The sequence below is a fragment of the Hemicordylus capensis genome, chromosome 1 (assembly GCF_027244095.1).
Source record: "Hemicordylus capensis ecotype Gifberg chromosome 1, rHemCap1.1.pri, whole genome shotgun sequence".
Taxonomy (NCBI): domain Eukaryota; kingdom Metazoa; phylum Chordata; class Lepidosauria; order Squamata; family Cordylidae; genus Hemicordylus; species Hemicordylus capensis.
The window spans coordinates 386,274,506-386,295,777 of record NC_069657.1 but is presented as its reverse complement, the minus strand read 5'-3'; the positions used below and the strand labels follow the sequence as shown (position 1 = coordinate 386,295,777).

The 21,272-nt window shown below is 41.5% G+C and overlaps 1 protein-coding gene across 11 annotated transcripts in view; it reads left to right on the top strand.

The window, feature by feature from the left end:
* The window catches only part of CEP170 (centrosomal protein 170), a 141,304-nt gene extending 121,734 nt beyond the window's left edge, over positions 1-19,570 (top strand). For all 11 annotated transcript variants that reach the window (XM_053301571.1, XM_053301634.1, XM_053301627.1 and 8 more), the window contains 4 exons: positions 9,393-9,481; positions 13,765-13,858; positions 14,530-14,581; positions 17,325-19,570. In XM_053301571.1, the coding sequence (XP_053157546.1) occupies positions 9,393-9,481; positions 13,765-13,858; positions 14,530-14,581; positions 17,325-17,611 (522 nt within the window). In that variant the 3' untranslated portion in view covers positions 17,612-19,570. The remainder of the gene's footprint in view (positions 1-9,392; positions 9,482-13,764; positions 13,859-14,529; positions 14,582-17,324) is intronic.
* The last annotated feature ends 1,702 nt before the right edge of the window (positions 19,571-21,272 follow it).

Sequence of the window (21,272 nt, the reverse complement as noted above, 5' to 3'; positions counted from 1 at the left end):
TAGATTGATATTCATAGTAAATGAGAGTGTGAAAAAGTGAAAGTGAGGTCATGAGAGTACTTTAATTGAAAAAAATCTCATCTGCTATCATTGAATGAGAATTCACACCTCAGAAAATAAGGGAAAACATCCCTTCAGAAAAACTTCTTTTTGTGGTACTTAGGATTCAGGTGATCTGGATAGTGATTCCATCGCCATTAATAAAAGATGGGTTCTGCGCCTGCACAGACCAACTTCGGGTAGAATTTGTTAGCTCCTCGAGACGCCTCCAACCGCCTTCTGCATGTGCCCTGCAGTACCTCATAGCGGCGGTTAGGCACCTTTCTCTCAGTTTCTTTCTGACCACCTTAGCGATCGCATCTTTGGATCTTTCCCACTCCTCAGAAACAAACTTTTATATTTTATCTTACCTTATACTTCTTAAATGGCTTGAAATCAGATCAGATTGACTACTCTTTGCTTTCCCCCTAAGAAAGAAAGAAAGAAAGAAAGAAAGAAAGAAAGAAAGAAAGATTTTATCTATACTACGGACTTTGACTTTGGAATGGTAATGACAAACAGGGAGTTTAATTGTTTTTGTTCTGGTAACTGCAAGAATTTCAGGCTTGACCCTGGACTGTCTCTGATTACCCTGCTGTGTAACCCCCCTCATTTTACATATGTCCCATGAGTGAAAAATATAGGGAGAAGACCACATTTAAGAGGTGTGAAAACTGTAAGGGGCAACTCCCCTCGACGGACAGGCACCAACTCTGCTTGTTGTGCCTAGGGGAGGGCCATAGTGCAGTGTCTTGCATGATTTGCTCCAGCTTTTCTAAGCAGACATTAAAAAACAGGGCTGCGCATCTTAAAGTGGCTTTAATGGAAGATGCACTTTGAGTTCCACCTCGAAGACCGCACTGGGAACTGCTGTTCTAACGCAGTTGGAACTCTCGGTGTTGAGGTCAGCTACTGTGACCTCTAAGTATGATACTCCTTTGAAGAGACCAGTTGCCATGCAGTCTAGTCCAAAACGGAAGGGCAAGCCTCCATTCGAAGCTCCCCCAACCAAAAAACACAAGTCTCATAAAAAGAAACACTGTGGTCACGAGGCTACCCCCTCACCCACAGGCTTGCAGACCGAAAAACCTCAGCATCGGGCAATATCGCTTTCGCCGGCATCAACTCCACAGCAGTCGCCATCCACACCATGCTCTTTGCCAGCGATCTCGATGTTGAAGCCAAGTGGCCACTAGGGCAAGCATCAACACCGTGAATGATCTCCGTTGGCCTCTACCTTGATGCTGATAGCCTCGACGTTAGGACCTATACTGTAATCAAGTGATGGAAAAAGAAAGGTTCAGGCTTCAGAGCTAGCTGAACTGTCAGAAACTGCCCTCAGCATTGATTGAGAATTCAACATCAACCACATCGACACTGAACTTGATACCAGGAACAATGTTGAAGCTGGTCAAGAACCAGATCCAGATCTTGCTTAACTCTTGCAATCAGGACAAACAACCCCTTCGACATCGACATTCCGAGATTTCCTGTCTCGTGGACTCAATGAAGAGGAGGAAGAAGCTGACCAGTGAGTCTCAATACCAAAAACTCCATCAATATCGAATGTCAGCTCCTGTAAGACTCCAGGGCTATTTCCCTACAGAGGCTAGAGAGACACTGCCATTGCTTTGTCCCCAGTAGAATACTCCTTATTTAAAGAATGGTAGTTGCAGAGACATCAGTCATCTCACCTGCCAACCCAGGTTGCTCCAGTTAGACAACTTGTCAAAAGTACATTGGTGCAAACAGTACTTCCACAGCAACATAAGACTCAAATAAAAATTGTATCCATCCAGGCAAGTTTTCCACCCCTGGCTCAATCTGCTCAATCACTACAACATTCTGCTACCCAGACGAGTCAAAAAAATGATGGGAGAAGAGAGGATAGTAGGGATCTCCCTGCATCAAAGAGAGACAGTGTCAGTGGAGTTCCCAACCTACCTCCTGCTAACGGCTCAGACTCCTCTGACAAAGGGAGTTATGCTGCAGATTCCTCCAAGGAGGGTTCAGAGGAACATATCCCTGAACCCAGCCAGGATGTTTCTGCATCTCTGTCCATTTCGCCTACTGAATAAATGAAGACTTGCCACCAACAAATTGCCAAGATGGTGGAGGGCCTGGGCCTGGACCTGGACCTGAGCCAGAAGACTACTGACCTGGATGATCCAGTGTATAATTTTATGAAGAAAACTGGCATACAACCGGTATACTTAACCATGCTTCCAGTTATTACCAAGGCTGCAAAATCCATGTGGGAAGTAATTCAGACATCCACACCAACTTCTAAACATCTAGGAACTCTGTACAGGATTCAAGAACAGGATAATGAATACCTTATGAAGCATCCAGAGCCAAATTCACTTGTCATAGATTGTGCCTCATCAGCCAAGTCTGGAAGGTGCCATACTACCCCAGCAGATAGACAAGGACAAAAATTAGACGTCCTGGGCAGAAGGACATACTCTACTTCGTGCATCTCTATCAAGATTGCTAATTATATTGCTTGCCTCTCTATGTTTACACGTTGGTTATGGGAGAAGCTATTTGAAGAGCGTGCTACTCTAACACCAGTGGAATTTCAGAAGAGATTTGAGGGCACTTTCACTAGAACTACTACTGCAATGTGCCAACAGTTGGCTAACACTAAACATTTAGCTGAATCTGAGTCACACACTATAACATCTGCTATTATGCTGAGACGACACACGTGGTTACGATCAGCCACGCTGCAGCAGGAAATGCGTGATTGGATAGAGACACTGCATTTTGACAGAAAGGGTCTATTTTCAGAAGAGACAGACAACACCATGGAACAATGGAAGAAATCAAAAAACACTGCCAGGTTGTTTATGTCTCAGAGATACACAGGAAACAGATACAAGCCCTTCCAGAGAAGGCAGAATGTCTACAGGTGTAATAACTGTAAGGAATACAGGAAGCCTTACAACCGCTTCAATCGAATGTCTTACACACCAAGGAATAGGCCTGATCAACAAAACCGAAACAAGGCCGCACAGCAGGCCAAACAGCATCTTTGATAAAACTCAGAGCCCACACAAAATGACAATTCCAACCATCAGCTCAAGGAACAACATCACCTTGACATGAGCCAGAATTACCATCAAACTGGCAAGCCATGCCCAAGCGTAACACCACATAATATTGGACCGCTGGGTCTTGCGGATTGTCACAACGGGATATGTGATAGAATTCAAGACTCTACCAGAGTTTGCGGGGATAAAATACACCGCAGAAATGACTCTGAGGGAGGAGGTCAAAGTTTTGTTGGAGAAGCAGGCAATCTCACCTGTGCAGTGGGCTCACAGTCAAACGAGCTTCTACTCAAGATATTTTCAGATACCCAAGCAAGATAGAGGGATCCGCCCAATTATGGACCTCCATTGGTTAAACCTGTATGTTGAGGTACAGAAGTTCTGCATGATAATGCCGTAAACACTCCTGCCTTTTCTACACGAAGAGGGTTGGATTGCAACGCTGAATTTGAAGGATGCATACTTTCACATCGGCATACAGGAAAACCACAGGAAGTACCTGCGCTTCACAGTAGGCACAGAGATGTTCCAATACAATGTACTATCCTTCAGCTTGGTGACTTCCCTGAGGGTATTCATAAAAGTCATGGCAATAATAATAGCCTATATTCGGATACAGGATCTCTCCATCTTCCTGTTTCTGGATGATTGGCTCATCTCTGCAAAGACAGAAGCACAGGTGACAACCCATGTACAGGTGATGACTTTGTTGTTACACGAATTAGGCATTTGAATAAAATGGGGGGGGGGAATGATGTCTACAGCCCACCAAACGCCTTCAATACATAGGGGCAGTTCTGGACATGGACAGCCAAAGGGCCTTCTTACCAGTGGACAGATTCACTCGCATTCAGGAGATGGTGACCATGTTCCAGGGTGCACCTCTACAGAAGGCCAGAACAATATAGGTGCTTCTGGGCCTGATGGCTTCATGTACATCCACAGTGCGCTATGCGAAACTGAGGCTGAGGAAACTACAGTTGTGGTACCTTATAGTATTTCACCCCAATGTAGATCCTCAGGGCAAACTTCTGGAAATACCAAAGAAAGTGCTAGACTCTTTACAATGGTGGACCAGCCCTGGAAATCTCCAGGAGGGAATGCCATTCAAGTTTCTGGCCCCTACTTTAACACTAATGACAGATGCCTCCATGAAAGGCTGAGGGGCCCATCTATCACACCAGAGGGTACAGGGACTCCGGTCTGCTCGAGAAGCACAGCTCCACATAAACTTCTTGGAACTGCTGGCAGCTTACAAAGCCCTTCAGGTGTTTCAGAACATCATTGAGAATCAGGTAGTCCAGCTTCAGATGGACAATACCACCACCATTGCTTACATGAACAACCAAGGCAGTTCTGTATCGAAACCACTTTGCCACCTATGTCTGCAGATGTGGATCTGGTGCATTGCAAGGAATATTCACATTATGGCCATCCACATAAGAGGGCAGGACAACACTCTACTGGATGCGTTGAGCAAGGGTCAGGTACTCCAACAGCACAGATGGGAACTGAATCCCTTACTTCTGGAACAGTTGTTCACCACCTGGGGAACCCCAACAGTTGACTTGTTCGCAACCGATCAAAACAAGAAATGCAAATAATACTGCTCCAGGATGGGTCAGGGAGAACAGTCCAAGGGTGATGCAGTCCTGTTTCAATGGACGCAGAGTACATTTTACTTATATCCTCCGTATCCCCTACTGAACAGAGTAGTTGCCAGGGTGTTACAGGACAAGACAAAGGGAATTGTGATAACACCATGGTGGCCAAGGCAGCCATGGTTCCCACAGCTACTCAGACTCTGGCCAGAATCACAAGAGGCTGCTTCGGTGGCCAGATCAGATTTCTTAAAGGGACGGACAAATACTACATCCGAACCTCTCCATTCTGAATCTCGCAGCATAGAGGATAGGCTATTGAGGATAGGCTATTAATTTTTTGCATAATAACAGGAAGAGGTCAACCAGGAGAAACTATCTGGCCAAATGGAAAAGGTTCTGTTCTTATGCAGAATCCAGACACTTTAAATCCAGAAACGCAACGTTAAAGAGGGGCTTCTATACCTTACATCCCTAAAGTCCAAGGGACTGGCAAATGTCTCCATCAAGGTCCATATGGCAGCAGTCTCATTGCTCCATAGTGATTGAGATGGTAAGACAGTCTTTACTCACTCTAGATGCAAACACTTCATGAAGGGTTTCAACAATTTATACCCACCAGTTAGGAAGCCGGTAGACAAGTGGAGTCTGTCTCTGGTGTTCTCTACATTAATGGAGAAGCCATTTGAGCCTATGGCAACCACTTCTCTGAAGTTGGTCACGTTAAAGACATTATTCCTTGTGGCCATAACAACTGCTAAATGAGTAAGCGAGTTACTAGCCCTGCGTATAGATGAGCCTTATGCTAAGTTTTATCCGGATAAGGTTGTGATGTGCTTGGATCTGGAATTCTGACCAAAGATCATCTTGGACTTTCACTTAAATAGTGATATAGTGCTACCTACCTTCTTCAGAAGTCCATCCTCACCATTGGAGCATACTATGCATTATTTGGACATCCTCAGAGCCATCTTGTTCTACTTAAAGAGGACACAGGCTATTAGAAAGACAAAACATCTGTTTCTCTGTGTGAAGGGTCAGCAACAGAGCCAACAACCATCATGACAGAGGTTGTCATACTGGCTAGTGGAAGTCATAAAGATGGTATATGATTTGCAGAAGCTAGCCCCATCAGGTTCAACAAAGGCACACTCCACCAGAGCATATGCAATGTCTGCAGCTCATTTGTTGGGCATCAGATTTAGAGACATTTGCACTGCTGCATCTTGGGCCTCAAACCAGATGTTTGTCAAGCACTATGCTTTAGACCTTCGCTCTACAGTGGCAGCTGAATTTGGTAGGGTGGTCCCCAAAAGAGTTTTACAATAGCTTGCAGCTCCCACCTCCTCTTGGGAAACTCGTGATTCACCCATCTTTTATGAATGTTGATGGAATCACTATCCAGATAAACAGGTTGCTTACCTGTAACAGATGATCTGATAGTGATTCCATGACATTCATAAATCCCGCCCGACCATCCCCACTGAAGAGTGCAAGCTAGAGACTTTTTTTAAAAAATGATGACAAAGGGAAAGCATGTATGCAAATGGACCACCAGTCGGCCATCGAGAAACTGAGAGGACACCTAACCGCCGCTATGAGGTACTGCAGGGCACGTGCAGAAGGCGGTTGGAGGCATCTGCTGGCGCAGTGGTAAAACTGCCACCCTGTAACCAAAAGGTTACAAGTTTGATCCTGACCAGGGGCTCAAGGTTGACTCAGCCTTCCATCCTTCCGAGGTCGGTAAAATGAGTACCCAGAATGTTGGGGGGGGCAATATGCTAAATCATTGTAAACCGCTTAGAGAGCTTCCAGCTATAGAGCAGTATATAAATGTAAGTGCTATTGCTATTGCTATCTCGAGGAACTAACGAATTCTACGTGAAGTTGGTCTGTGCAGGCATGGAACCCATCTTTTATTAATGTCATGGAATTGCTATCAGATTATCTGTTACAGGTAAGCAACCTGTTTTTTAACTTGTTTGCTCATTAATTGTTGACATTATTCTAATGATATTAGGATTTTATGCCTTTGCACACATATTCTCACACTTTCCCACCCTTGTACTAATTGACTATAGTAAGCCTTTTGATAATGAGATTTCAAATGAAAGCTGCTTTATGGAAAAATGTAATAAGATGTATTATTGCTAGCTACATCCAGACTAGTACTGTGCTGATACAGCAGTGCCCAACATCTAGACTAAGGTGACACCATCTTGAGAGGAGTAACCCTCAGGAACATATTTTCAGGAGGCATGGTGGGCTTCAGAGGGAAGGGAAGATTGTCAAAAATTGGGCCCCCTTCTTATGCAACTGTGCCACCTTAATCTGGATGTCAGGCACTGCTACACCAACAACTTATAGAATGGACACTATCTAATGTCTATTTGACAATTTGGGGGTGGGGGAGGGGACAAACTAGGGATGTGCAGAACGTTTCAACCATGAAACGTATTGGCTCAAAACAAGCCGTTTCAAATGTTTTGAGCTCAAAACAGAATGCCCTCTTTTTTTGTTTTTTTTAAAGGGCCTGTTTCAAGCTCAGAGCAGAACAACACTGTTTTGATCGAAATGTTCTACATTCTGAGCACTATTTTGGTTTTCTGGCACTGGTTTCCAATTGGTTTGTGATCTCCTTGCTGATTGGTTGGCTTGTTATCATACAAATCAAGTGTTGCCATGGGCAACTTCGCCCCCATTGGCTGTGGGGAGGGAACACAAAAGGAAGGAATTTCAAATTCAAAATGTATTCAAAGGGACTGGGAGGCAGAGAGAGCCCTTATACTGTGCCTCTCTTGAAGAAGAGGCTATATCAAGACAGGAGAGGAGGAAGAAAGGTTCGATTTTTGTGGAGGTTTTTTCTTCAGCACTGAGTATAATATACTGTGCTATTGTTGATATATATCTGGTTTTGCTGGATCTCAGCTTGACAAAGGCAATCATATTGACAAAGGCAGAACGTGGGTGCCTGCCTTCCTTGAATTGCGGTATGGTTGATTTGTGAGATAATGTTGTGGTGAGAAATGGACAGTTGCAGCATGTAATATTTCTTGGTGATTGCTCTGATGAGCTCCATGTCTGTCCTTGAGATTGACTTGTGCTTCACTCACTGCTCTGGTCTGCTCTGCAATCTTCATTACAAGGTGTACACAGTCAAAAAATGTGGCTGAAATTGCTCTAGTTGAGCTTATGGCTTTGCTTGCTGTTAAATAAGGGTGTTGTGGCAGCTGTTGCAATGTAGGGAAGTGACGTAAGGAGTCGTCATTGCATGTGAGAAAGCAACTTGTACCAATGATGTTACTACAGTGCAGGCACTGTGGTTGGCAGTGGATTTTGGATCAGTGATTTTTATTTTTATTTTTATTTTTGCCATTTCTGGACTGTGTTTGAAATGTGTGTTCTGTGCTGGGAGGGGCAGAATTTATTTATTTATTGACTGTGTGTTTCTGCAATGTTTTGCAAGGCAGGGTTGCAAAATACATTGCAAATTTTGTGTGCATGTGGTTTTTGAGTTCAGCTTGTTTCGGCCATAGGGAACAATGGGGAAACTTGAAACACCTCATTGTTCCCCATGGTTAGCTCCTAGGGACACCAAAGTAGATTGTGTAGTAGGGCATAATGGGTGCTACCTAGCACCTCACCCACAAAAAAGCAGGCGATTTTAAACAAATGTTTAGCCTTTCCCCAAAACCCCCATAGGATGCTATGGGAGGTTTTTTTGGGGGGGTTTAAAATCACCTGTTTTCCCTTTTCTTTTGTGGATTGGGTGGTAGGTAGCACCCATCATGCCCTACCACACAGCCCACTTTAGTGCCCCTAGGAGCTACCCATGGGGAACAATGGGGTGTTTCAAGTTTCCTCATTGTTCCCTATGGAACATTGTTCCCTGCTAACTGGGCAAAGAGGCACCTTTCACCGTGGTGATTCTCTCTATTTAGCAGGGGGAGAGTAACTGGCCCTATCCACCTCCAGCACAGTACTTCCAGTGACGGTTGCTGGTGTCTACCTTGTGGTGTTTTTTTTAGAATGTGAGCCCTTTGGGGACAGGGCGCCATCTTATTTATTTATTATCTCTCTGTGTAAACCGCCCTGAGGCATTTTTGGAAGGGCGGTATAGAAATCGAATTAATAATAATAATATGGCCAAAACACTCAAAAAGTTTAGAATTGTTTCATGGAAACAGCTAGCTCGGCTGCTGTATTGACAAAATGTTAAAGTAGTTTTGCATTTTGTTTCACGCTCGAAACAGAATGCAAAATTAGTTTCATGAACATCCCTAAAAAGAATTACTTACAATAAATGAACAAAATAGCAATGTAATTACCAAAGATCAGCTTTGGGTAAGTGTATTTTTCCCCCTTTATAAATTTACTTTTATATTTTATATTGTGGCACAAAAGCAACTTCTTTCTCTTTCACTTTTTACTACTTTTTTCACTTTCGAAGCCTGCTTCTATGACTTGTGGAAATTGTCATAGATGTTTTACATTAGCCAAATAGTTCAACAAGGATTTGTGATTCAGTTGAAATAAGGCATAAGAGTAGCTGCAGAAGGAGAAAAATCTTGTACTGTGTGTGTGCTTATGCATAGTCAGGGCTTTGGCAATTTATTCCTGTCTATACATGTAAGAAACTGTATTTCTGATCAGCAGAATTGCATATTAGAATTGTCATCTTTTCAAAATATTTCAGGTTATGGGAGATACCTTGCTGCTATCTTCAGTCTTTCAGTTTTCTCGGAAGATCAGACAATCCATAGATAAAACAGCCGGTAAAATCAGGTAACCTGTTGTCTTGATCCATAAAATGTATTTTGCTCATACCAAAAAAAATTGTTAAAAGGTTAATTTGGATTGTAGTCCATGTTCCACTGAAATCAGTGGCAAATAAATAGGCCTTTCCCCCTAAAATTTATTTACATGTTTAATTGAACAGCGTGTTTAAGGTATGCATTTCAATGAACTTGTTTGTGCTAGCAGTCAAAAAGAGGGCATTGTGAATTTTACTAGATTTCTTTGCTGTAGTTATGTCATCACTACATGTAGCTTTATGTGATGTCATATGTGCAACAAACTTTTAGCAAAGCACTTGAACTATTAGTTCTAAGGAGCAAGTCATATTTGGCATTTTTGTCACAAAAAGAATCCAGTATTTCCTAAGGAAAGAGAGAGTTGACTACCTTACTAGCTATGTGTAGTGGGGAAGCAGGATTCTCACTGTCACCGAGAGCATTTGTTCACCTCTAATTTCCCCAGAGCTTTATGCATTCATCTGTATAGCACCTACATGAAAAAAAATTCAATACACGTGGATTCAGTGGTCCCTCTAATTGGTTTCATCTCTGTGCGGAATGAGTTTTGTTCTGGGCGGCAGTATCAAGGCACTGTGTGCGCACATGCATTCAGAGTGGGGCCTTCCTAATTCAATCTGAGCAGGATCTAAAATTAACTGAGCAGAGAGCAGAAAACTTGTGAGTGCATGTGCGTACACCTTTGCGGGAACAGTGATTCAAATCTAGGGGTGTGCACGAATCATGGTTTGAGGTTCTGTGCTGAATCAGTGCTCAAACCACAGTTTGTGCACACCCCTACTCAAATCACAGTTAATTGCATTTAGAGCTTGAGTTGATTGGCAGATACATGAGATAAGGCCTTCTAAGTAATGGCCCCCTATCTCTGGAATTCTCTTTTCAGGGATATTCTTCTGGCTTCCTCCCTGGCCATTTTGTAGATGATAGGTTAACATGTTTATCCACTGAACCGTTAACTCTGTGGTTTACTATTTTAAGATTTCTGATCTCATGTCATTCACTGTTTTTATTCTCTTTCTGTGTCTGTGTGTTTTATTTTATTTTATAAAGTGTAAGCTACTTTTTGGTCTCTTTCAGGAATAGTGGGTTGGGAATAGTGAAAATGATGTATAGTAGATTTCGTGTAGGTTTATATATTCAAAACACTCATGCCTGAATGTTCAGCAAGCTTGAAAATATTGCAAACACCTAAGGCAATGACTCCCAACTGGTGGTACTCCAGATGTTGCTAAACTACAACTCCCATCATCCCCAGCTATAAATTATTGTGGCTGGGGATGGTGGGAGTTGTAATTCAGCAACATCTGAAGTACTACTGATTGGGAACTCCTGGCCACCCTGATCTTGCCCATTCTTGCTGGTTGCATGTGTGTCGTCTTTTGGCCTCAGCAATATGTCATTGTGTGTTGCAAATTTTAGAGTAAAACAGAATTTTCAACTATGTATTACTATATATTAGCAGACTAAAAACTGATTATTATGCACCTGTAATTAAAAAATAGAATAGTGTGTGGGGAACAGCTGGCATTTCCCTGCTTTGCTAACATCTGTGCTTTTAATTAGACCTGTTACTTTGCAAAGCAGCAGTAATAACTTCCTCTACTATAAATAACACAGCTATATATTCCTGAAGTTTTGGTGTAGTGTTTATCTTAAGACTTCATATTTTCAAATGGAATGAGGATTAAGAAAATTTCTAAGGCCAATCTTTCCTCTGTAATGAAATGTTTGTTTCCTCCTTTATGACCAGTTCTCTTTCTTTGAATGTACTGTCTCCCCCCTCCCCCCTCTCGGTTTTTCATAGCTCTCTCATCCTACATTTTTGCATTCGTTCCTGATCCTTCTGATGATGGTCAGTTTGACAAGAGCATAGCTGGAAGTGCAGTGGTTTGCTTGTTTAAACACATTTAAGCAGCTGGGAGTAGAAATCTACCCCAAAATCTGAATGAGGATTCCAATTATCCTGAATAGCTTGGGATATCCAGATAATCTTTCTAAAGTAAATCCTGCCTCATTCAGATGTACCATTTTATCATGGAGGGTTGTTTTTTTTCTTTTTCTCAAGATATCTGAATTACTTATTCACAAAGAGGCATATTTTGTTGCAGTTCTGGGGAAACCATATATTTCACATCCATCTTTATTTTCTTCAGTCATCAGCATGTAATAGATGGAATCAAGGCACTGTCATTTAGTTTAGGTTCCAAGAACAGCTTCTCCCATTTCCCCCAGTTTTCCTTTCTGCTTGAAGTCATTAACTTAGGGTTTGGCAGACTCTCACTGGCTACCTGACTAAGGTAGAGTAACTTCACTTCTGCCCCTCCCATTCACCCTGTCTGTATTTTCTGTGTTAGAAAATATAGCAAGATGAACTACGATAGCAGACTTTTCCATAGAAGGTACACTGAACAAAGATCAGTGTTCTCCTCCGCCCCGCCTGTCCCTACATCATTGGTCTGGCTCCAGAAGAAGACAGAGGCTACTTTGGATTCACTCCTCTTAACCTTTCCAAATAGGCATAAAAGATGGTGAAGGGTGAGGAACAGGAAACAACTAGAATCTGCTAGTCTTTACTGTATGAGAAGATGGGAACTTGGTTTCCTTTGGGATTTCATTTTGGCAAGAGATTGGTTTTTGCAGCCTACTTGTGCGTTTGCCTGTGCAGAAGGCCCATGTGCTGCAGTCTCAAGACTTGAGTACTGGCACACTCTTTGATGGATGTACAAGAGCACTAATGTATAAGAGCACTAATACCTCCGAGCACTGTCTGCACTCTGGGAGCACTCTGTAAGAGTGGAAACATGTTTCTGAGGGTCAGCAGTGTGTTTCCACTCTAACAGTACACTTCTGGAACACAGGCAGTACTCGGGTACTAGTGTCCTTGCACAACAGCCTGAACCCAAAGGGGCCGAGGGAGTTGCGCGCTGTGTACTAACACACATGCTTCATTAGGATGTCAGCCGGTGGTGCTATATATAAATAGTAAATAATAAAGCAACCCTACAACTCTTAAGCCCTGTCCTATGTCAGTCCCACCAAGGCTCAAAGCAGAAATTCTTTGTTTTGCCAGTATTTTATCCTCCAGCTCTCTTATTCTCAAAGATAAGATCAATGTAGTGTTTGCAACAGGATGGAAAGGGAGGATAACCTAACACAAAGATATAAAGTAGAATTTGAAATATCAAATATTATAAAATGTCAGCACTATATGTAGGTGGCAACTAGAAATGGACTCTGACCGATACAATCTGAGAATTTTATTTGGGTCCAGCAGCACTTCCCAAGCTGCGGACTTTGTCTTTCAGAGGGAGTGTGACCCCATCCAAGACCAGGTTTACCTCACTACTCGGATGATCAGTGTTACCAACCCAGAGCACGTCTATCTTATCTGGATTAAGTTTCAGCTTGTTTGCCCCCATCCAGTCCAGAACAGCCTCCAAGCCCCAGTTCAGAGCATCCACTGCCTCCCTGGTGTCTGCTGACTTAAAAGATACAGTAGGTAGAGTTGGGTGTCATCAGCATCTTGACAGCACTACAGCCCACACCTACAGATGACCTCTCCCAGAGGTATCATGTAGATATTAAACAGCATAATGTTTACCATCTACATGTGGCTTTCATGTAGATGTTAAACAGATTTTCTCCAGGTCTGATGCCTTGGCTGCAGTTTCAGTGATCACTCGGAGGCACAACACAAGTTTTGCTCTGTATAAAATCCCATCTTCAGTCTGGCATCTCCAGTTATAATTATCTTGGTTAGCAGGGATGGGACAGTTCTCTGCCTGAGACCCTGACAGATTGCTGCCTGTCAGAGTAGGTAGGCTGGACTAGATGGACCAATGGCTCATATGAATGTTTGTCTTTTTTGCTACAGCTATCATATTCTACTGTGCTCTTATAGTGTTGTGGTTAATCTGTACTCCCTTTCTATTAAGCTGTGCGAGTATGATGCTCTGACTACAAACCAAGGAATGACTTTTTAAAACCTTGCTTCATTTGTGGTATGTCTTTGGTGCCTCTTCTGGTTTTTAAAAAGCAAACTAAGATTGATTGGGTAACATGGATGACTTTGCATTTCTGCTGCACCTGCAAGTAGAAGCAAGAGCAATGTCAGCTTGAAACTGCAGATACCTGTCAGTATTTTGAACAGGATTTGGTTAGAACTCCTAAGACAGCTGGCCAGCTTTTATCTTTACTGAATTGTATAGTTATATCTTTGAGCTCACATCACTCTTCTACACTTCTTGGCTATAGAATATTATTTAAGGACAAAGACCGGAATTGGGAAGACATTGAAAAGAAACTGCGAGCTGAAAGTGATGTTCCAATTGTGAAAACTTCAAGCATGGTATGATAAGAGAGCGTGTTTTCAAATGCTCACATGTGGCTATTGTAAAAGCTCTTTAAAACTTAAAATAAAAAATAAAAACAGTCCCAGAGGAGCCTGAAATCAGATTTGGAGGAGCAGAGCCATAATCCTTTCCCTGTTTTCCCTATCTAAATTTCCCTTCAAAAGCTATTTATCCTGGTTGAGGGTGGGGGGACATATGGCAGCATATGTGGGGGGCAAATAGCAGGTGGGGAACTAGATGGAGAAAATAGTGAGATAGAAGGGTTCACACACACACACACACACACCAACTCCCTCATGCTATAGCCTTGATCTGATTCACTTTCCCACCCTCACTACTGCTTTTAACTTAACAAACTGTGGGTATTCCTGATCATGGCTCTACCATGTGTCTTCTAGTTGTGCCATTTTACACAGAAATAACTCTTGGATCCCCAAAAATGAACTGTTAAAAGGATGCTGCTTTCAATTCTTCATATTATTCTCTGTAAAGGGATGCATGTTAACATTTAAAGGTGGTATATATTAAAAGTACTATGGACACTCCAATTTATCTGTTCCATCAGCATAAGAATTATTAACATGGTCGTTATGATGAAGTGTAATGATGGTGAAGTGTAAGAATTGTTTCCTTAATGCAAGTTAATGCTTCTGATATATTCCTGCAGGAGATATCCTCAATATTGCAAGAACTGAAAAGAGTTGAGAAACAACTACAAGGTATTTAATATTTTATAATGTAAAGTCGCAGTTTTCAGGACTGTCTTTATATTATATTGGGCTTTAGCTGTTTTGTTACAATCCTAATTGCAAATAAATTACCCCTGCTAACTGGGCAAAGAGTTACCTTTTTAACATGGCGATTCTGTTTATTTAGCGGGGGAGAGTAGCTGGCCCTGTCTATTCCCAGCACAGTATCCCTCCAGTGACCGTTGCTAATGCCTATCTTGTGTTCCTTTTATAGACTGTGAGCCCTTTGGGGACAGGGAGCCATCTTATCTATTTATTTATATTGATTGCTCCCATCACCCCCTGCCACAGCTCCCTCACCTCAGAAATCTCTCCACCCTCACCTGAGCTGCACTCCTACTCTTCCTCCTCCATCCCATTGCTTCCATCCCCCTCATCCCTCTTGGTCACAGCTGCAGCCTCCTATCCCCAGAGACCTCACCCGAGCCCCACTCCTGCTCCTCCCCACAACAGCAGCATCAGTTGACCAGGCCCTTCCTTGTTGCTGCCACCGCCATGAACACTCGTTCCCCTCAGGCCACTGACAGGCCCAGGCCCATCCCTTGCCTGCCTGCCTCCCTCCACCAATGGCCTCAGTAGCCCCAAACAGCAGCAGTGGTTGACTGGGCCCTTCCTTGCCGAAGGGGCTCTTTCCTCCCTCACCTCTCTCTCTCTCTCTCTCTCTCTAAATATATATATATATTCCTCCCCTCTACATCTTCTAACTAGTAACAGTTGCATTCCAACTGACCTTAACCATCATAAGCTCCTCCTCCCTATCTGCATATGGAATCCCCACTGCCCAATCACCATAGTGCTTCTGCTCTCACAGGCTCCTCCCCCCCATCTGCATATGGAATCCTCACTGCCCAGTCAAGTGCTTCTGCTGGTGAACTCTCATGAAAGCTGCCACGCACAGGATTAGCCATGGGTGCACCTTAGAGAATTATATCTATCTGTATATAGATTATTTCTCTATGTAAACCGCTTTGGAAATTTTGGTAGAAAAGCAGTATCTAAATATTTGTTGTGGTTAAATTACAGAAGATATAGAAGGGTATAGGGCAAATTGAATGAACCTTAAAACCAGAGGTTATGTATTCAGGTTGGCAGAAGGAGAGTTAGTAGTAGATAATCCCACTACTTCCTCCTGTTCCAATGCAAGAATAGCAACTACCTTTTGTCCAGCCTTTAGTTTCTGCCTTAGGAAGCAGGAGTAGAAAAACTGTCCTACATTTTGCCCTATCATGCACATACTGGATCTCATGATGGATTGCCACATAGACAGAAAAGCCGTCCATCCTATTTTCTTTTCAAACCCAACTCCACAGCATATTGTTCACTTAACAGCTCCCCTTGCAGCTGACAGAAGTATGGAGTTCCTTAGAATTCTGTTCCCCTTCCTTGCTGCTTCAGTAACAGACACTAGGCCCTTTCTTGCTTGCCCTTTACAAGTATACTCCCTAACTGGCTTGGCAGGCTTGCAGACCGGAACCGGTTTAGATTCGAGCTGAATCGGGCTACTGCCTGTCTCGCACATCTCTACCTCCTACGTACGATGAAATTTTTCTTCTCTGCAACCAGGATTAATGGCCTCACAGATTCACGAGATGTAAACTTTGTATTTTCTGCTGCTGGAATCTCTGATACCGTTTTAAAATCCTGAGGAAATAATTTATTTTGCACTTATCTGAAGCTAAGATGCGTGGTTATATATTCTTATAACGTTTCACTTCCTTCTCCTCTCCCTTTAGAGCTTAATAATTCTCTCTCCGTGATTTCCAGAAGTTAAAAGGTTTCTGTTTTCTCATCCCAAATAAGAGGAATAGCATGTCTTGGATTAGTGCAGTACCTGAGTATTTTATTTAGACAGGACCTGACTGTTTAGGGAATAGATGGGGGAAATGTGTCTAGACTCATACTCATCATGTGGCCTCATGATCCGAACATCAATGGATCAACATTAGGCCAAAGATTGTATAGACAGAAGAGCTTGTGCAGGTCTGAAAGTTGTCCCTATCTGTTGTTTTCATGAGTTGTTGCCTGTAGAGAATGGATAGGCTTTATAAGCCCCTCTTATAAAGATCTTATATAAGCCAGTGTGGTATAGTGGTTAGAGTGCTGGACTAGGACCGGAGAGACCTGAGTTCAAATCCCCATTCAGCCATGAAACTAGCTGGGTGACTCTGGGTCAGTCACTTCTCTCTCAGCCTAACCTACTTCACAGGGTTGTTGTGAAAGAGAAACTCAAGTATGTAGTACACCGCTGTAGGTTCCTTGGAGGAAGAGCGGAATATAATTGTAATCATCATCATCATCATCATCATCTAGTCACTGAAGAAGAAGCTACGTTGACTCATTCTTCCACAGGGCTTATAGAACCTCTGACTTTATTGGGAAGGCAAACCTAACACCCAACACAATTTTGATGCTCTCAAACAAGCAGCCACTTTGTGAATTATATGAGAGGGCTATAATGCATAATTTCATGAATTGTTCCTTAGTAAAGGCTGTGTTCCATTTCTTACCTTGAAATATAAAAATACTTTGATTTCAGGTTCTGAACCATCAAGCAGATGTTCATAAAAGGTATATTCGGTATTTTAAGAAAAGTTGGGAATACAAAGACATTAAAATGCAGAATAATATTGGAGTAATTTTGACACAGAGATATGTTCTCAGTTCATAAATTCTGATCTTGATTTTGCACAAACTTCTCTTCCTCTTTGTTCAGTGATAAATTCAATGATTGACCCTGATGGAACATTGGATGCTCTGAGTAATTTGGGATTCGCAAACCCTGCCCAAGCAGCTCAACCTAAGCAGAAGTCCAGCCCTGTTTCTCAAAGTGCCCATCCTCAGATACAGTCAAACTGTCAACCAGAAGCAAGGGCTGTCCGACCAGCCATTGCCTCTGCTGCAAGTGGACTTGGCAATGTTGAATCTGAGCATGATTTCAGCATACATTTTAACAGATTCAATCCAGATGGAGAGGAGGAAGATCCAACTTTGCGTGAATGACATCAGTGTCATCAGTACCTTTTCGTATTGAATGTGTAGAATTCAAAGAGAGTCTTAATGTTCATACAAGGGTTGTTTTTTTTTAAGCTTGGCAAAATGACCATTGCTTTTGTTACACCAACTACTTGTGATGTTTTGGATGCCACACATCTCTTGACCCATTAAGGTAAACATTAGGACAGACATAGAAAAGCTGTTTGTGGTAACTTTATGAGCACTTGTTTTGAATATTTCTCTCCATAATGTTCTTCTTTGAAAGAGTCTTTCAAAGTAACATTCAAGCAGGTGAAAGTCCAGCTTTATTAAACTTCTAAATCTCCTGTGCCAAGCTGATCTGTAATTGAGCCTCTTCACTCAAATTTGTATGAAATGATTGATAATTTAAATTTGATTCTGAGTAAGAGGATCTAAATTAAGATATACTGTATTTGAATACCATGACACACTACAATATAAGGAAAGACAGGCTTTACAAAGCATTCATTCTTGTATACTAAACATTTTCAAACCATTGTGATTTATGTAACTTCATTGCTATGTAAGTTTGTTTGGGGGTTTACAGAGCTCATTATGTTTGCACTAAGAATTTGCTAGGAGTGGCAGGTGAACATATCAGTATCAATAGGAGCTAATAATTTTATGTATATAGAAAACTGATCATAATTGTCCTTTTAAAAAGCACACTGTGGTGAGTCCACTTCCAAAAGGATCTATTTGGCCCTTATTGATCCTGTTCAATGTCTTTTTGATGCTGATGACGACAAACTGTCACATTTTTGTCCAAATGTTTGGAAATATAAAACCTTTAAATATATAGCTATGTAAGTCTCTTGCTTGAAATCCTTTCTCATGCTGTATCACCAAGGTCAAACAGAAAATACTTCGCGAATGCTCCTTGAGATGATCATGAGTTCTAAAATTTTATTCAGAAGATTTGAAGATGGAGTAGTGATGATCTAGTCAATAGACTCACTCCAGGCTTACAAACTGTTCATCTTTTCCAGTAGATTCCCTAGTCGATCTGTCTTATACATTAATAAGGATTCTGGAAGAAAACGGCAAACGTAGGCCTGTTGCTAATACTGCTTAACAGCAAAGCTATTAAACTCTCATATAAGCCTCTTTACCCTGAAAATTGTCCCAGTAACTTAACATTTGGAAATAATAATAAAAAGTATACAATGTTATATTTCCAGAACACTGTAATTTCAAGATCTTCTGTTAAATGCAACTAATAACTGGAATTTTCCTATGTTTTTGCCTCAGTCTATGTATTAAGGTTACAAATACAATTTCAAAGCTTTTGTGAAATCTTTAATATTTCAGCAATAATCTTATGTGTCATTTGTTTAAAAATACTTTTTTCCTGTACTTTTTTGAAACTGCAGGATTTTGGAAGTCATTGCAAAGTGTGACCAATTAAATATAAAAAAACATTTTTGTAGAGATGTAAAAATAAAAAAACAATAATCCTCTTGTATATTGGATTTAATTTTTTTTTTTTGCTTTAAAATTTGAAAAAGCCTCTTGTCAAACTCTGTATCCCGCTCTGTATTGACAACAGCATCAAGAAAATGCTTGTTTACAGATGCTGTCAAAGTTTAAACTGATATAGAATAATATAAATTGAGAGCAGTGACAAGGATTTGGGCCACCATAATTCCTTTCTTTCTTTTCAGTGCTTGGGAGAAGAACCACAAACACTCAAGTGTGGGGAAAATTGGAATTGGTAGTGGAAAAATTAAACATGCAGGCTCTTCACACAATTCTGTTTGTGTTCTTTAAGACGTTTACACCTTTTGTGTTCTGTAATAAATGTTTGCATTTACAATGTTCTTATTTCTATGGATGCATACTCCTTATTTATTTTTGTTACATTTATTATGTATGTTATTGTTATAAGCATTTACAACTCCATTTTTAAATAAAGTGTTTCTGGAACTTTATACAATAATTTGATACATGTGTGCTTAACTATGCCAATTAGTTCATGATGTGTGTTGTGTCAAGTTCATTAATTGAGGGAGTATTTTCCTAAATGTACTGTGTGTTTGTGTCTATGAATTTTGGACAGTGTTTGTGCAAAGGACAATAAATCACTTTCCGTCTATAATAGGTGTTCATACAGCGACCTGTAGACACATGAAGTGTACATGTACACAAGTTTTCATATAGACAAGCGCTTTATTTCCTCAAATTATATTGGACAGGATCCAGAAAGCCCCTTGTGAATGGAAAGTGGGGTTTCAGATTTCTGCTGATTTCCCCCAGCCCACATCTCTCACCATTCTGGATAAGCCTTTGTGGTTTTGAAAGACACTGTAAAGGAGCAGGAGGAAGCTGGAAAGCCTTGTTGTCTAAATGGATAATCACATACTGTCTTCTGGATCTTGCCCATTGTACAGCTGAGAGTGCCTTTGAAATAGTAACCTGCCCAGAGATGTAAGTTTGGGCCATATAAAAATATGATAAATAAATAAATAAGTCAACATGTTATGGGCACAAAGAAAGACTTAGTGCTTGGCATCTAGACAAGCATCAAGTGCACGGAATAACGTTTCATGTGTTGGAAGTGGGGGAAGTGGTGATTTTTGCAAATCTCACCTTGTTTCTGTAGTGATCTCTTGTCTCCCAAAAATATGTCCCTGAGGGTTCCCCATTACGTATCCAGTCAATGAGTGCAAAAGAAGTGGCTGATGAAACATATCCATCTTGATTGTCACCTGAGCACCTTGGATTGGTACAGTGTCCTAATTAATATATGCACCATTCTGTTTTCTGTTAGAACATCTGTTGCTTGGCAATCCAGATGAAGCTAGACAGCTCTTCTGTTCTGCTATTGCTTCCGTTGTACTGTAAGTCACTGTTCTTCCTCTGAGGCTAAATCCATCAAATACAGACTTTCAGAAAACATAAAACATGTGCACTTTCTTTCCCCAAATTCAGTTACATTCAAACTTCTAATTCTATTCCCCTCCAAATCTATGTCCAGCTCCTGTAATCCTATTCTTCTCTAATCTTGACTTCAATCTCTCATCCTTTCTGTCTCATCTTTATCACCCCCTTTTTGCTGACTTTCATCCTTCTTGTTTTCAAGCTTTAAAAAAATCTGCCCCCCCCCTTCATCATAACCATCTTTCTCCTTTCTTTCACCTACAAGCTCTTTGAACATTTGGAATATAATCTTCTCTGTTTCTTAATACCTTCCAGTTTGGTTCTTACACTGTACTGAAATTCCTCTTATAAAGCCTTCCAACAACTATTTACTTTCTAGATCTAAGAGGCCTTTTCTTGTCAGGTATTTTCCTCCCGAATGTCCTGCCAGTGTTTCAAATTGAAAAACAGAGCTCTTGGTCTGTCCACCCCAAAACCTTGCTCTTCCCACACCTACTCTCTTGATAGTGAAGATAAATTTCATTTCCCCCTTCTCTGTACCATGCAAGCTTTGAGTTAATCAAAGAGCCTTCAAAACTGAAAATGTGTCAATAGCTGCTATAACCTCTAGATAACCCCCTGCTTACTGGGCAAAGAGGCACCTTTTAATGTGGTGATTCTCTTTATTTAGCATGGGGAGAATAACTGGCCCTGTCCACCCCCAGCACAGTACCTCCAGTGACTGTTGCCGGTATCTGTCTTATGTTTCTTTTTAGATTTGTGAGCC